At 39.1% G+C, this 17023-nt stretch overlaps 1 protein-coding gene across 1 annotated transcript in view; it reads right to left on the bottom strand.

The window, feature by feature from the left end:
* LOC105925698 (glutamate receptor, ionotropic, AMPA 3b) overlaps positions 1–17023 on the bottom strand; it is an 84370-nt gene that overhangs the window by 13106 nt on the left and 54241 nt on the right. The window contains exons 10-12 of the mRNA XM_036127696.1: positions 16108–16314; positions 13743–14116; positions 12355–12553 (exon numbers count right to left, since the gene is read on the bottom strand). Coding sequence (XP_035983589.1) covers positions 12355–12553; positions 13743–14116; positions 16108–16314 — 780 coding nt within the window. The remainder of the gene's footprint in view (positions 1–12354; positions 12554–13742; positions 14117–16107; positions 16315–17023) is intronic.

The following is a 17023-nucleotide window of genomic DNA, read 5'->3' as shown; positions in this document are numbered from 1 at the left end:
TAGAGTAAAGAAACACACATTGTAGGAATACAATAAAAGAAAGAACGAAACATTCATAGTAAGCTGAGTTGGCTTAAACATACAGTATAGTCTTTGAGTTATATAGCTGCAGAATGATTTAGGCTATGTGTTAGCTGCATAATGCCCAGTGACTGTAATTGCCTGTTCACTGAAACATTTTAATGTGTGTTGTTTTTTTTCATGATTTATTGTTGATTGTTGGATTTGTACCATGTCCTTGGGTGATCTGAAGTCTTTCAAATGAAACGTATTATTATTATTATTATTATGAAAATATAAAAGAAAAATGAGTTGTTGAATGAAGCAAGAACACACAAGCAATGCCTTTCCATGTTTTCCTATGGATTTGTTTTAGAATGACATATATCTAAGTTTTCAGCATCGAATCATTTTCATTTATCAGAATTTACTTAACTTGTTTACCTTTTGCTAGGTTGATTTAAGTCGCTTAAAAAGAAATTAATGAGCCAAAATGCTCTTAGAAGAGTATGTAATGTTTATTTTAATTAATTGAACGTACCGGCACAAGTAACACAAGCAATATTATTTTTGCTTTTGTTGAATTCTTTAAAATATAACCAAACTCTCCTCTGATACACATATAGAGCAACATCCCAAAGTCTGTTTAGTATTATTATTTTCACTATGTTGCTCCTATTCTACAGTAATAAATCTTTCGAAAACCACACTTTCATTGACATCAAATTATTGTTACAACCAGTAATTTCCATTACTTTTTTTACATATATCTTTTTAACTAAATTGATCTTCTAGTGCCGTTGACTTCCATTCTGTATGGCTGCAGGAAAATACGGGAGCCACACATGAGAGCATTGCATGGATTTATGGGTAACCGATGATTGGGATGAAGGAGCAGGAAAGATACAAATGACCAGAGGTCACCATCAGAGATCTGCAGTGATCATTAGCTATGTTTACATACACAACATTTCACGATTGGATTAAAATGTATTCGGACTAAATAAGTGGATTGCACCATTTATATGGGCACACAATCAATTAATCCAATCATAATGTGTGTGTATGCACCTGGCTTTATTCAGAATAGAACCACTCTGACATGTGCAGATATAAAATTCACCTAAAAAAACACAGAAGAAGAAGAACTTCCGTCTTTTCTAAACAAGAAAAAATAGTAAACAAAGCAGTATTATACGAGTTTGTTTGTCTTCCAGATGCCCAGACTAGACTTGTACAATGTTCTAATTACAGTTCAAACGTTACTGAGTAAGCAAACATTTTGAGCTCTTATTTTTCTGAACAAAAAAAGTTTATCAGGAGTCCCGACAGTTTTGCTTCAAGTTTACTTTGGGCGTAAACATGTGCACTCGGGTCAATTTGCCACATTCGGAATAACTTGAACCAGACAAGCGTTTATGTGCACGTTGATCGGATTATCGATCAGCATAAACCGCCCCTCTCATTTGGATTACATTTTCATTCCGACTGAACTTAATGCAATCACAATATTTCATTGGCTTGTTGACATGACGTATTTTTATTCCGATCTGCCCTTTATTCCAATTACTTTTGTCCATGTAAACGTAGCTATTTTGAGTCAAGTTGGTATAAAAAACACATGAACTGGTGTATGGGTTCCATTTAGGTGCTCTAGCTGAACGAGGTTTGTTAGGTCCCATATCCTACCAGGATCTGCAGAGGGACTGCATCACACACCACTACACCACTACTACAAAGGATTGCCAGACACACAGATTTATAATGAGCCTAACCCTAGGAGACGAATCCCCATCATGCCTGCATCTGCAGTTCAGCCTATGTCACTGCTGCTATTCCAGTCAACACAAGTGTGAAAAAAGGTAAGAAAGAGAATCCCATCATTCTGCTAGAAAGAGAGGTTGTTCGGGGTAGGTGATTCCTCCTGAATGTGTACGGCAATAAATCTGTCTATATTCCAAAGCTATACCCTGAGGTCACTAGTAGATTATATGGAAGCAGAATATGCCATTTATAAGAGGCGAACATCCTTATAAACTATCCAACTGGACACACTTAAATAGAAATGTATAAATCTGTTTCTATAATTCAAGGAATCAACAGGATTAGGTCCATACCAGTTAATACTCTGCTACAATAACTGTCTTCATCAACGTTTACTTTGGCTTCAGCTGCTGTCAATAGAGTTATCAATCATGGCTTGTTGTTTGGCAGAGTCTCGTGAGAACCACCAGGGCCGAACCCCGTGCTTCTTGAACTCTTGCTCTGACTGGTCTTTATTATATTCTTCTTCATCTGACTTGCACTCCTCAGGGGGGAAGTCTAACATGCCAGATGAAAAAGGCTTCTGAAGCTACATCGGAATCTGTCAAATGTTGCTTTTCTGCCAGAGTTCTTCCTAATGCCAGCTGATAACTGGGAAGCTCACAGCTGTCAATTGTTGCCATCTAATGCCAATTCTTACTGCCCCGCGTGACGCCATCAACCTGAATACACAGAGTGAAATCTGCATTTTCTTCAAGGTAGTCACCTTAAGATGGCTATATTTTATTAGTGATTTCAGAAATTTGTCGGAAATTAAACATGTTAGTTACTCATCCATATTGTTATTATTGCTCTATGACTGATATTCAAATAAAATACATCACTGGCTAGTAACTTTGATGTAATATTCTGAATTAATTCAGATTGAATTCCTGTTTTTCTTTCTCTCTTTTTTGATCAGTGAGCATACTAAGTTACAACATGGCTGCTTCACTCAAAAAGTTATTTTTTATAATCTTGGTACCAAAACAAAGTCAGAGATCTGCAGCCATACCAGAAATGTGCGCATAGGACAATATGTTTTGTGATTCGCTATCATGGAAAAGCATTTCCCCTATTCCCATACATTAGTGGCATATTTGGCTTTTTTTTAGCTCAAAGAACCTCATGTCATCAGTTCAGATGTAGACAATTAATTATAATGATTAAAACTGTAATTATTAATAGCTTATATACAATGAAATATTGATAATGTAATATTATTAAATAGTGATTAGTAACAATAATGACTTGATCCATGAACCGAGAAATTGGTTTATGGACCACTGCTTAGGTTTATCTGATTATCAGCCTTCTGACTGTATTCCGCAATTAGCTACCAGGAGAAAATAAAATCAAGAATATGCTGCTTGTGGAGTCTTAGATATTTTGTGCATTACGCTGAAATTAGGAATTAGGTTTAAAGCATGCTTTATCTTACAAGCGTAGACTCTTGTTTATCTTATTCTCTTTCAAAATGATAAAACGTCTACTAGGAATGTTTGAAAGTAAATGGAAAGCATTGCATTTTTTATTTGAAGTTGAAAATCAAAACAACAGAATAACAGCTAACCACCAGCTGCATTGCTCTTCCTGTCCAAATATCCTGATTATTATGGAGGGAGCTCTGCCTTGAATTAGTAAGAGTCTGCTCAACAGGAGCATATCCATCTCTAATGCATTCCCATTAATAAACAAAGGCATTAACCTTGACCAAATGAAAGTGTTGTTCTGGCTTTATGTAATCATATCTTTTTTTTTTTTTTTGCTGGCATCTGTCGCTGCACATCAGGGCATGGGTGAGACTAAGATGAGACAGCTACATAACACAAATATAAAAATCTGTTTGATGAACGCTCGCCCTCTGAAATGAACAAAAACCCAATGCCTGGGCTGTATCCATTCCAGTTTAATGCAAATACAACAAATGAGGGGAACGGCACTCAGTGAGATCTGCTGTTTTTTTTTTTTTTTCTTCTTTCTTCCAACAATCATAATTTAGTGTGTGAGACAGCATGAAAATAAGACTCGTTTGGAGGGCATTTCCCCAAAGGCACGGAGCTCATCCTTTCAGCGGTGAGAGAGCTCCTGGTGCATTGAGAAAAGAATAGATCTCAGCATTGATCAGTAGCAGCGGAATGTGCTGCCGCGCTGCCTTATGAAGTCAATTTATCAATATCAGAGAGGTTTGCAAAGTGCGACCGAGAGCCAAATAGGCCGATTCACTGGAACTAAAAAATCCCAGCTGAGCTGCTTCCAGCGGCGACACAAGGAGAGAAAACGGGATTTTGAGGAGAGAGCTCGGCAGGGAACGAGAACTATTTGATTGTTGACTGCTGGGACATTAATGTGCAGCCTCACAAACGCTCTCACGTTTATGGCTGACTAATACGAACAAGCATCACTCATCTCTTTTTAAACGCTATCATTCATGTTCTTTGGTGGCCATGTGAAATTCAATTAGGGGGCAATTACCGAAGTCCATAGGCAATCAAGAGACAATTTAGGGAGCTATTAAATGCTGTTATAAACACAGCTGTATAAGTGCAGCCATTCCATACGTCGTATAATGACGCTGCTAATATATATGGCTGTAATGTAAATCTTTCTGCTGTTGAAAAGGGAATGACTTGGTTTTGTGTTTGCTTAAAAAAAAAAAAAAAAACACGTTATTCTCGATGCCTTTCAAAGTCGCTCCGAAGCAATCACTGTGTTGCTGGCTTCTTGACAGAGTACCTAAATAGCCTGTGCTCCCACCTTAGCGACATGGTTACATCATCTGTGTGGGTTTTCAACCTGCAAATCATCCAGAGAGCTTCCTTCCTTCTTGTAATGTAATGTTTTTGAAATTCTTTGACCTGAAACAGGAAAACAGGCAGGACTTCCCCCGGGGAAGGCAGAATAATGGTGAAAGCAGCGGTCCCTATTAGATTTATTCTACGAATATCTAACACTGTCAACTCTCTTAAGATATTAATGCTAAACATGAGATGAAATAGGTGGACTGTAATACTGAAAACAAATTTCACAGTCCACACGTAGTATTATAGAGGCTGTTGAATGGATAGTTTTAGGATTTATTAGGTAAGTTTCTGGAAATATTACAAACACAATGAGTTCAAATTGACCTAGGTAGCATTTTCAGATTTACCCTCTGAGGCACCATCTACTCTACTCTGGAGATTACCATATTTTTTTTTCTTTTGTTAAATTCATAGTCCATACTGTTAGATCCTTGACAAAAATGCTATATTACCTATGCCCAGTCAACAGATGGCAATTATTTCAACGGTGTTTTGGAGTTCAAAAGAGGAATGTCCTGAACACAACTAAAGCAGTGCTTTACCCACTGGTTAGTAGAAATTTATTGTGGTTTATACTTTCTGTGACATTGTCTACCTTTTAATCTCAGCCATTAAAGGAACTATACCTGAATAATTTTTTTGTCTATTTAAGAAAAATACTTTTTTTACACAATATTTATCAGTTATACGACATAATCTGATAATAATGATTGACTTACTTTATTTCCAACTCCATCAGACAGTAGGAAAAAACATGGACGCTTGCAATGCTATGAAAACAATAACAATGACGGGGCTTACTTTTCAAATTAAACTGTTCTCCTCACTCATGGCATGAATTTGTGCAGAATCAGGTATAGCTCCTTTAATAGATTAGATCTGAAGAGAAATATCGCTCATTGTCCCTCAGCATACTGATTAACTTTATCAGCTTAATAGAGACAGGACAAATTGAGACAGACATGGGAAAACCTAGAAAAACAACCCTAATATTGTGTCCCTATGTCATTGCTTTTATTCATGTCCAGATGTCCTCTCTACATATAGCAACACCTCACCCAGATTTTTTAAAACTCGTTTTAATACGAAAATCGATTTAAAATATATCAGTTTTAGCCCCCAAACAAATTGAAAAATAAATAAAAAATAAAAACATTTGCGTTTCGCTTAGAGGTGTAAACAGAGCATAAAGTCTCAGGGTTTTTTTTGCAACTATCCACTTCAGCGTGGACAGGATCGTGCTTCATGACTTTACCGCAAAAGGCTCTTCTGGACATCTCTTTAATGCAACATTGGTAATATAAAATCATAAGAGTTAACACCACTGATCTAGACACCTTTAACATTACTTTTGCAGTAGACTCAACTTTTCGGTTATGGTTTGTGCAGCTCTACATAACAACCCGGTTGTAGCTCGTAAAAAGTGTGCAGAATTAGCATTTTGCAGGACTGTGCATAGAGGACTTGGAAGTGAATGAGAGCAGTGATCAATTTTTGGTAGATTTGTTAAAAAAAAAAAAAAAAAAGCAACATGTGTGCATCAGCCATAAAAAGGCTATTCATGTGTGAGTATTGGATGTTTCTGCATAAAACATGGGTCCTTTGCTATTTCATGAACCAGCACATTTTCATCTATTAACATACAGAATAGTTGGCTCCAGAGGCTTGAGTTAATGGGTTGTTTAAATGGGTCTAGAGGGTTAGGGGATCAATCTCAATGTCTTAAAAATCTATAATCCCAACAATTCTAATTACAGTTCATGCAAATGCTATTTTCCAAATCTTAAAGTTGTCATGTTTGTGTTGGATCTTTATTTAATAGCTCTCTACACGTCTTTCTAACAGAAAATGTCAAATTTCTCCAGCTTCAAAATTTCAGTGATCATTTTAAAATGAAAAACTTAAGTTCACAATTACTTTATGACAGATATTTCTTGAGTATGTGGGTTTTCAATATGGAACCAGGAAAAATCAGAAACAACGAAAGGTAAGGAGGTAGGACACATGGATGGAAAGACAGAAAGGAAGGGTACTTGAGGTAGGACAGAAATAAGGAAGAACAAAAGAAGTGAAAGAGGAAAGGGAGGAAGGACACACAGCATGCTATGTGAAAAAAAATTAGCAACTTCTTGTTCTGTGAATTTCAATGAGTAAAAAACTAAGCGGTAAAGCTCTTTGCTCCCTTTTCGGTTGCAATACATAAGCAAATATGTTGTGGCTCAACCATTTATTTAATGCTCGATTTTGCATGTGGCATTTTGTTCTGTCTTTAATTTGACTGAACTTTTGAATGCTGTGATGAGGCTCAAAGGCTCTGATCTCAGTGGTGTTGTCTCTCAAATTGAATGCGGACCCCCCTCTTTTTAACGTTTTGTGTTTATAGATAGCACAGTGTGGCCACGCAAGGTGCTTGCATATCGTTTAGATGCATGCTGGTGTGATGACATGTCAGGTTTAGGTATAGGAGTGTGTTATTTTTTTAATTGCATTTTAATGGTTATTCAGTAAAGTGTACCTTGAAGTGTGTAGTCATTAATTTGACATTAATTTATAATCGTTATTTAGTAGTATTACATTAACAATATATAATTTTCTTTTGAAGTTATTACTAATTATAATCTAAATTATTATATTTGACTACTTCTGACTTGTGGGTCTTTTGGGGCAAAAATGGTAATCAGGCCTCTGATTTAAGGAAACACTTTTGCATGGTAACAAAGCACAGAACAGATTCTTCAAGGCTTAAATTGATTGATTGATTGATTGATTGATTGATTGATTGATTGATTGATTGATTGATTGATTGATTGATTGAAGAAGGAAAGACACACCAGTTAAACACAGTTAAACAATGGGATAGGGAAGGAAATCTAGAAATAGAACATTTCCTTCACAAACTTATTTTCTTCTTTCCAGACACGGAGAAAACTAAAATCAAATTCCATACTACTCCAGGCTGTGTAGGATCCCTGCATTTACATATAAAAGATGAGCATTGTATAAACTGGAATTCAATTTAGAAGGAGGTGCACCAAAGATGATTGTCCTGAGTGAAACACATATACCAAGAACAGAACAAGCAGTGTGAATCGAGTCACGTTACATTTAACTGTCTGAAAAAAGTAGAACAATAAAATAGCTTAAAATGCTTAAAATGTTGTTGTTGTTGTTTTTTTTACACAGCATAAATTTACTGAAAAAATTACTCAAAATGCTTTATGTGTTCCTCACAGAGATCTGATTTCCCACAGGAAGACTACTGGGGGCACACCACCTCCTGTTTCATCTCCAATATAAACAATATATATATAATCTGTATTTAAAAAAACTACCCGATACAAATGTAACAGCCATTTGAAAGGTCATAAAATATAGCATTTGCATAAACTGTGTGACAATGTGAAACATATTGTTGTTACTGTTTTAAGAAAGTAAAAGTCCTCTTTGATACAGGAAATGCTCGCCCTACCTGTAAGCTTCCAAATAATCTAGATTTAAACTAAATACAGGCTGTGAGACAATTATCTGCTGCAGGTAACATAACAACTGCTAAGCACCTTTAAACAGAATCTCACTGAAAACAAAATCCTGTATCTTTTACATTAATTTTGTAATAGAAGCATTGTTATTCCTTCGGTTACCTTAGAGGATAATTATATGTGTTTTTAGATGCCATTAGATTGTGTTGAATGACTACACATCTTCATGTTCAGTTGCACTAATGCAGAAAACAAATTGTTTTTCCAATGAAGGTGTGACTGTTACTCTTGCAGTAATTTAACTATAATATAATTTAAAACATTTAACGATTTGTGTTTTATTTTTTCCATTGCCGTCCCACATATTGCTCATTATAGCTTTCTTTTCTGCCTTGAAACAGATCCCTACTAAACAATAAGCCCTGTTTCTTAGGCGCTGAAATAATGAAAGTACTTATTAAAAAAGAAATAATAAAAAAAAAAAATCAAATGTTTTTTTTCATTACATTTCATAGTACGTTTGTCTTTTTTACTGTCCCTCTTACAAAGCACAATATCCTGTATATAGGAAGTAAAAGTCTTAGCTTCTAGCCATTGTTCAGAACTGCCTTAGAGGTCAGGTTCGGTCCTCCTGTATTTAAAAAAGGTTACTCTGCAGGAATGTATTTGAAGTCTTTATAGAAAGTGCTTACACGTCTGAAAAAGCCCTTTAAATTTCCTGCGCTCTACAAGAGGACAGAAAGAGACGGAGGTGGACTGTTGCGGTTCTGTATTTTAAAGGATCATTGTTAAAGTTAGAGCAGTGAGAGTTTTTTTTTTTTTTTTCAGAATCTCCAATCATGTCATTAAAACGTCTCCAAAGAGACAAGTGATTAAACTCCAAAGTCAAATAAATTGACCTCTCCATTCTAAATAACCACTTAATCTGTATCGATTTTGAGTTACGCAGCATTTCCAGCCCTCTGCCCAGTGGCCTCTGAACTGCAGCCTGTTTTTTATTCTCCCTCTGGCACCACAGGACCGCTTTCATTACAGCCTCCCCCACGTATGCTCCACTGCTTGCGCATTTAAAGGCCATCGCCAAGCACCTCTGCTACATTTCATTCAAGCGAACTTCCCTTCCATTTTGTTCATCGACATTGCCACTTCCCTTCAATATCCTGTACGCCAGGACTACCTGTATCTCAAGTAGGCAGAGATGAAAGTTGAGGCTCTGGGGGTGTATTTTGTCACTGAAGTGCCACATGCTTCACCCTGAATACCAATTACTCGTCTTTGATGCTCGGTGCCGGACTCCAATAGCTCCTCTCCAGCGCCTGCTGCTGCTCATCTTAACTTCGGCGAATCCTCGGAGGACTGTACTTTTCCTCAGAGGTTACACCTATCATGCAGAAACGCACGTTTGGTCAGGTTTCTCTTTCGTGCAAACGGGCTCTTATCTTTGTAGGAACCTCCCCTTTACTTAACGCTGTTCTAAAACACAAAGTGACAAGAGCTCTGGGAGTGGGGCGGTACACGATTCCAGGGCAACCTAAGTTTTCTTATACAAAATCGCCTTGCTGCCTCTTCTCCATGCAACCCTGATCTAATGCAGGACTGCTAGGCACAAAGAGCTGCCTATTAGATTTTGTGTCAGACCATCCTGAAACAACAGTGTGTGCCACAATAGCTGAGACGTGAAATTGATTTTCATGCTTTGCAGAATGTATTGGTACCCGCACCCTGGCTGTTGTCTCCTCCAATCTCCACCACACTGAGATCACCATGGTGCATGATGGTCTGCTGTTGAAGCTTTGGGTAATGGACAATCTTTTGAAGGGAGCAGTTAACCAACCCCCTTGTTTCTCAAAGCATTTATAATGCTTTTTGTTTTTACGCTGCTAAATGAGGCGCACGAAGGGACAAGCTTTGGGATCGGCGAACCCGTGTCTTTATAGGTAATCAAACAATCACGTCAACTCATTTTTATAATCAAAGCTATTTCGATCCAGTCTTTTCTGTATTGCGCATGCCAGAAATGCAATGAGCCAAGCCTTTGCATGGAATCTGAATAAATGTGTTCACTCTCATGGTTAAAAATGTGTTAGAAGCCTTAAAATAAACTGAGCTCTTCTTGCAATGACATAACGTCAAGCTGAAAAACTTGGAAAAATCCAAACTTTGATTCGTCCTTTACTTTTTTGGGTTCATCAGAGTGTCTAGGAGCTAAAATCATTGACAAAATCAATGAAATGAATTGCTGTGCAGCTGAGTGACCATCTCAAGGTAAACCAGACAGGCTAAAGACTGTGGAGGGAAACGTTTCCAAGCAGGCACGGTAGTCTGGGGAAAAGGAGCCAAGAGCTGCTAGAAAGCCACTGCCAAATGCCTAGAGTGTTGGAGGCTTCCACTGGGAACATCAGTGGGCTCCAAGGCCAGCTGTCCTACTTGGTGGTGGGCATCAGAATTTGAGCTTTAAGGTGAAATTGCTGCGACACACGGTGTTTGAAAAAACATCCAAAGCTTAGCCACATCTCAAATGAAGACATAAGCTGCAAGCAACATTATGTTTTGTTTTACAAAAAGTCAATGTAAGAGTGAAAAGGGAAGACCAATTCAAGCAAAAAACGGCAGAGTTAATGAAATCTTTATGTTCAATGTATAGGAAATAAAAATAAATACTTTAGATCACATAAGTTGTTGTACTTATCAGGGAGCATTGGAAAATAAACCATGTGCAAGCATCAAAAATTAAAGGCCAACGGTGTCAGACTCGATGACATATGCCTGGTTTGAAAAGTTGGACTTGATCTAAAAATTTCCAGCTGGCTGATGCCGTATGGCTCTAATTAGCACCGAATGTATTTTCTGAAGAAACAGATCTGAAATGAAACCTGAACTCCTATTAATCAGAGAGTTTTCTTCCTTGTCAGCCCTCTGCAGCTTTAATTAAAAAGTCCCCTGGAAAAGAGCTTCACACATGTCATTTCCTATTTGAAGACTTGGGGATGTATAACTAGGACACTCGTTAGACAGAATAAAGAAGAATGGGACTCCCCATCTCGCATTGCCCTGTCACACAGCGTACTTTTCAGGGGGTCTCCGCCGTCAGGTCCTTCTACCGTGCGCTCCACAGGCTTACATCTATGCAGCATTTTCTTTTTTATATAAAACGAAGAAGAGTGACAGGTTTAGCGTGTTGTTTTGTGAAGAATACATATACTGTCGCTCTGGTTATGTTTCCTTAAATACAAAGGATCATCTGCACTAGATTCAATATTGTATGCCCCTAGCTGATAAGGGGTTACAGATTTGAATCCAAAAAGTTTTAACAACCAGGCCTTGCAGACAGTACCTTGTCTTTCTTGACTTGAAACAACATGGATTTAAGTCAGCATTTTGTGGTTGTGACTCAAAATTCAACTCAAACAAAGAGTTTCTCTGCCAACAGGCTGCAGCTGTTAAACATATGTATTGTTTCACTCCTGCTGATGAGTAATGAGGGAGCATAAGATAAAAGACTGTCACATTGCTTTTTCTTCAACACAGTCAGAGCAGTGTTTCATGAATTCGTTTTCTGGGGTGCTATTGTGAACGCGCCATGAGCTAAGACGTCTATGGACCTCAGAGCAGAGGCTTGATCGACCAGCCTGTGCACAGCTTTGGTTAGCTCCTGCACTGTGAGCGTGTGATTAGTTCTCAGAGACTCAAATACTCACGCCTCAGATTGTAGTTAATTTATAACTTAATTGCTGAGCTAGTCCCTTACGGCAGCAGACATATTGCTGATTCCTTCTGAAATGTCTTTCCAACCGCTCTGCTTGACCTGCGGGGGCTCTTCTTCATCACACCCAATTTTCCTGCCACGGCTACCTTGCTAATTATAACTCATGAACTGACCCTTCTGAGTTTGAGTCTTATGAGGGTGCTTTGATTAGCCTCCTGTTTTTATCACCTCTGAGTCTTCTGTGTTGTTATCATCCTTTCTGCTGACAGCCTCGGGAGGCCTCAAGGTTGCACATTGCAGAACGGGCTGCATAAATTTGACATTCATGTCCAAGGAGTTTAAGAATTGCGACTTCGTCAACATGCCTCATTTGGGGCAATTTTTCACAGGCCATGAGATTTTACAGAAAGCACAAAAAGGAACAGCTGCAAGAAGTTGTCTATCAAGGACATAGAGAAGGTTTATGATTCATTATTTAGGCTTGTGTATGATTTCTTACTTTAGGTGATGGGGCGAAAAAAAAAAGAACAATTACGTTGCGCAAAACCAGTTTTCTACTTACCCTGAAAAACTCTTTTGTTGAGCCTGAGTCCAGAGTGCCGTACGCTATCTCTGTCTGCTTTGCTAGATCCTCTGCACTCTCTATCGGTGACACCATTCTCTCCACAGTCAAGAAGGCCGCCAGATTGGCAGTGTAGGAGGAGATAATGATGAGGGTGAAAAACCACCAAACACCACCGACAATACGCCCTGAAAGAGACCTGACAGAGGGACGATGTATGATGGGGAAACAAAGAATGCAATTAGAGCGACATGTGGTGCCTGTCAATCTGCCAACATCTGCCAGTTGTGTTCAGTGTATAGATGATCGGATCAGTCATTAGAATTTCTTGGGAAATCGCAAAAGGAGCTGAACGTGCATCAGAGAGTTAGAAGGGTGCGCATCCAGGGAAAATAGTACAATATGTTTGAGTGTTTTGTTGATCTGCATGTTTAATTGGCTATAACGTCTTGGTCAAAGATCAATCCATAAATTCAAGCTTTAACAACTCAAGCTGAAATCGAGGAACACAAGCTGGCATGTAGAGGAACTCAGCAGAGTTGATACAGAGTGTTACATATAAAACGCATCAGACGTCTTTCTTTCTAATGGGGAAAACACATCAACCGTGTGTGAGCTTACCAGTTTTTTGCTTTTATCAAGTGTCACCACTACCAACTGAACTACCTTTGGCTAAAAGTCCATTAGTCTGTTCTATCTCGACACACTTCAACACGACTCGTCCAATATGTGTTTATGTAGCAAACAATGAGCATGACACACCTCTAGCCATGGTTTTAGTTTGTTTGCACCTTCAATCTTCTGGACAGCTGTCTTAAACACTATATAACACCCTTGGAGAGGACTAATACTTACATCAGATGGCCAATACAGAGCAGTTACTCTATTGGTGTGCAGCTAAGAGGTGTGGCACTAGTGGGTTGACCAACTCCCATGCTAAACACATGGGCACATCAAACAAATCATGGCTTTTGTCAAAGAGGCTAACGATCGTGCTATTTGGCTAAAAGGGTGAAGAATATTTGGGGCTGTCAAGCTGAGGCGTTTTAACCTAGGAACATTATACCAGTTGTCAAGCATGGCGATGCTTCATGTTGAGGGTCTGTTTCCTCACCAGTGGCACTCGTGTTTGGAAAAACATTTCCAACCAGTGCTTGGAAAAATTATGCAGGGGAACTACTTCCAAAATATTCACTCTCGCAACAAATCAGATAGTAAAAACTGGGACACTTGATTCACAGAAATCCTTAAGAAAACTAAAACGATACGACATCTGGGTATGACTGTATGTCAACTTCTGAACATAACGCATGTCAAATTGGGCATGTTTAGTTTGTACTCTATCCCTAATTATCATTCCATCGAGGTGTCTACTGGAGCTGACCCACCTTGGAGAGATGTCACAGCCCTGCTGCATGAAGGCGCCAAGGGAGAACCAGAGAGAGTTGAAGATGCCAAAGTCATTAGGAGGGTCGGGGGGAGTCTGGGGGTCTTTGGTTTCATCCTGCTCCTCGAGGTTCCACTCATATGGGCTGAACCGACTGACCAGGAACAGGACCACGCTCACGCCAATGTAGGCAAACACTATACACATCCAGATCTCATAGGCCAGTGGGTCCAGGAAGGAGAAAACGCCAGGCTTGGACTTTTGTGGCTTCTTTATCATAATGGAGATGCCCAAGCTCATAAAGGGCTTGGAAAAGTCTATCACCTCCTCTCGAACCAGAGTAATGGTGAGAGGCGCAACGGCTATATCTGCCCTCTGGAAATAGGGACATGCACAGCAAGCATTAGTCATGAACCATGTTAAGGAAATAGGTCATTGTATGTGTGAACGACTGCAGCTGTTTTAATCTCAGTTTACATTTGATCTTTAAGAAAAAAAAATCCTTTTTAAGAGGAGCTGTAAAGAAAAAAGAATGGTGAATCACACAGATAAGCAGAAACAAAAGCAGAAACAACTATGATGATAGCAGGGTGAAGCAAAATTTCACAAGGAAATGTTGATTCATCTAGAAGCAGAAAAGAGAAAAAGCTCCATGAAAGGGCACCTTGGAAGCGATCCATCGAGACAGAAGGGTATTTGACTCATGTTTGACTAAACGTGACAGAAAGTGGAAGAAAACTTCTCAGAGATGTTTAGAAACAAAACACTAAATGGCGTTTTGCACTGAAGCAGGGCAGAAAGAAACAGTGCATGTGTAGAGAAATCTACAAGCACTGGCTGTGCTTTACACTTGGTTTCCCAAACACAGCTTATTCTGGTGCTGTATTCTTCCTCCAAGCTGTTTCTCTTTATCTCCTTCTCCCTTTGCTCTGCTTCTTCAATCACATTACGCTATCAAAACAAATCCAATGAAGGTGGTGCTGCCCCTTTTTTTTCAGAATTCACAATGGCTTTCTCTGTAAAAGCAGAAGAAAATAATTAATCATGTTAGACAATGTTACTGCACACTGTGTGCGTGCGATTAATTAAATAATGCTCCTCTTCAAAGGAGCAAGTGTGGGAAAAGACAACGGCGTCCATTGTTGCATTGTGCTGCGTTTGTCTTTTCATGTCGAAAAATGAGAAAACGTAGAACTGAAGGAGTGCGAGAGTGTTTGCTTTTTATGAGGTCGGAGCAAGAAGCGGCACAAATAGAGCCAATAAACACGGCTGTTTTCTTTACCCTGTCAACGCAACACTGAGATGTGGGCTATAACCGTTTAATTCCCGCGCTGTGCTCAATCAATGGTGAGACAAACAAAACAATAAAGAGGAGCCTTGGGCTTAACCTTTAAAAGACAACTGGAATCAAATTAATTTACTGGTCAAAAGGTTAGAATGTACAAAACTATTAGGGGCCAGCCCACCTGCTGTAAAGGTACAGGGCAGGAGAGACTTGACAGCAATGTGGTAGGAATAATTTTCCCACCACTTTCATCTGCATGGGGAGGGGGTGCCTCATCAGGTGCCAGATTTTTGAGAGAAAATCTGGCACCTGACACTGACCAAACTGAGCTGATAGTAAGGAAATTAAGCAAGTGAGGAGGCCTAACACATCCACGTTGTGTTTGGCCCCCGCTCAACTGTTAAGGCCTCCGAGAAAAGGTGACTGGGAGGGTTGGGATAATTTACGAAATTCTTAAGGTGTTGCAAGCACCCGTGCTTGCTCTAGTCAGATGTATAACACGCCGTGACCCCGATCTTTAAGAGGTTGTGAAGCACGGCACATATGGATCTTGTTGCTCCAAACCCGCAAACTATCATTTAGCTGTTGATTCTAAAGCAGATTACTCAGCTGTGAATGTGGCATAATTCATCAAACGCTTGAAAACATTGAACATAATTACACAGTCACTTCAAAGACATACAATCTTTCATTCATCAAAGTGATTACAGTGTGTTTGCCATATGGACCCATTGTTTTCATGTACCTACCTCTGTTTCGACTGTAAGAGAGAGAGAGGGGGAGAGAGACAGTTTCTAGACTAAGCAAGGAGGATTAATTGCAATGAACAGCACTGAGAAATGATTTCATTTTCTCCGTCTCAAGATGATCACCAACTCCCCAATGCTTCAGGCTGCATTTGACAAATTCACTCACAGCTGAGCTTCATGGGACATCATGGGACATTGAACTGGGGCAAGAGCTGATGAGTTCACCGTGGGTTTGGTGATCACCTTAAGACAGAAAAATGAGATCTCCTCTCATGTTGAAGTTCCTTGCAAACTGTCATGTAATCAGCAGAACAGAGACTCCCAGTACTCACCCCATAGACCAGTTCACCCACCATCCCGTTCCACGTCTTGGTCTCTGGGTCTCGGGCGCCGTACTTGCCATCCATTACTATTGACAGTTTGTACTTAATTCCAACATGTTTGGCAATCTCAGATGCTAAATCGACGCAGTAGCCTTCATATCTGTCATTCCCCTCCAGATGCATATAATTTTTCTTGTACATCACATAAGGAGCTTCCTGTTGATTCAAACATATGCTGGTTTATTCACTCCTATGCCCTTTTACACACTTAATAATACAGAAATATGCAAACATGCATTCAAATGCATGCACATACATCAAACACGCATACACAGACATGTGTGTATATATATATGTATATATGACAAATTAACTCTTTAACTTTGAGATGTTTTTTACTCCTGAGTTCCTAACATCTGAATTCAATAATTCATGAGTAAATTGTAATCCAGCCTTTCTCTTTCAGTACAGGGTGAAGAATGTTCTCATGAAAAGGCTGTTAAACACTTGTAAATTCAGACTCACTGGCCACTTTATTAGATATCCATATTTAATTGCTTGTTAAGACAAATAGCACCTCAGCCAATCAAATTACACAAATAAAATGCATTTAAGGCATCTAGATGTGGTGTAGATGATAAACATGGTATGGGTGTTGTTGCCGTATGGCCTCGTCTGAGTAATTCAGAAAATGCTGATTCCTGAGGTCAGAGGAGAATGGACATACTGGTTCAAGATAATAGAAAGGCAAAAGCAGCTAAAGTAGTCACTCGTTACAACTATCTTTAACCTTGGATAAAACTGGTGACAGCAGCATGAGAACACACCTGGTGCCACTGTTGTCAGCTAACAGCAGGAAACCAAGACTGCAGTTCACACAGGCTCAGCAAAATTACTCTGTAACAGATTGGGAACATGTTGCCAG

This window comes from Fundulus heteroclitus, chromosome 23, assembly GCF_011125445.2.
Source record: "Fundulus heteroclitus isolate FHET01 chromosome 23, MU-UCD_Fhet_4.1, whole genome shotgun sequence".
NCBI lineage: Eukaryota > Metazoa > Chordata > Actinopteri > Cyprinodontiformes > Fundulidae > Fundulus > Fundulus heteroclitus.
This window is presented reverse-complemented; position numbering and strand designations above follow the sequence as displayed.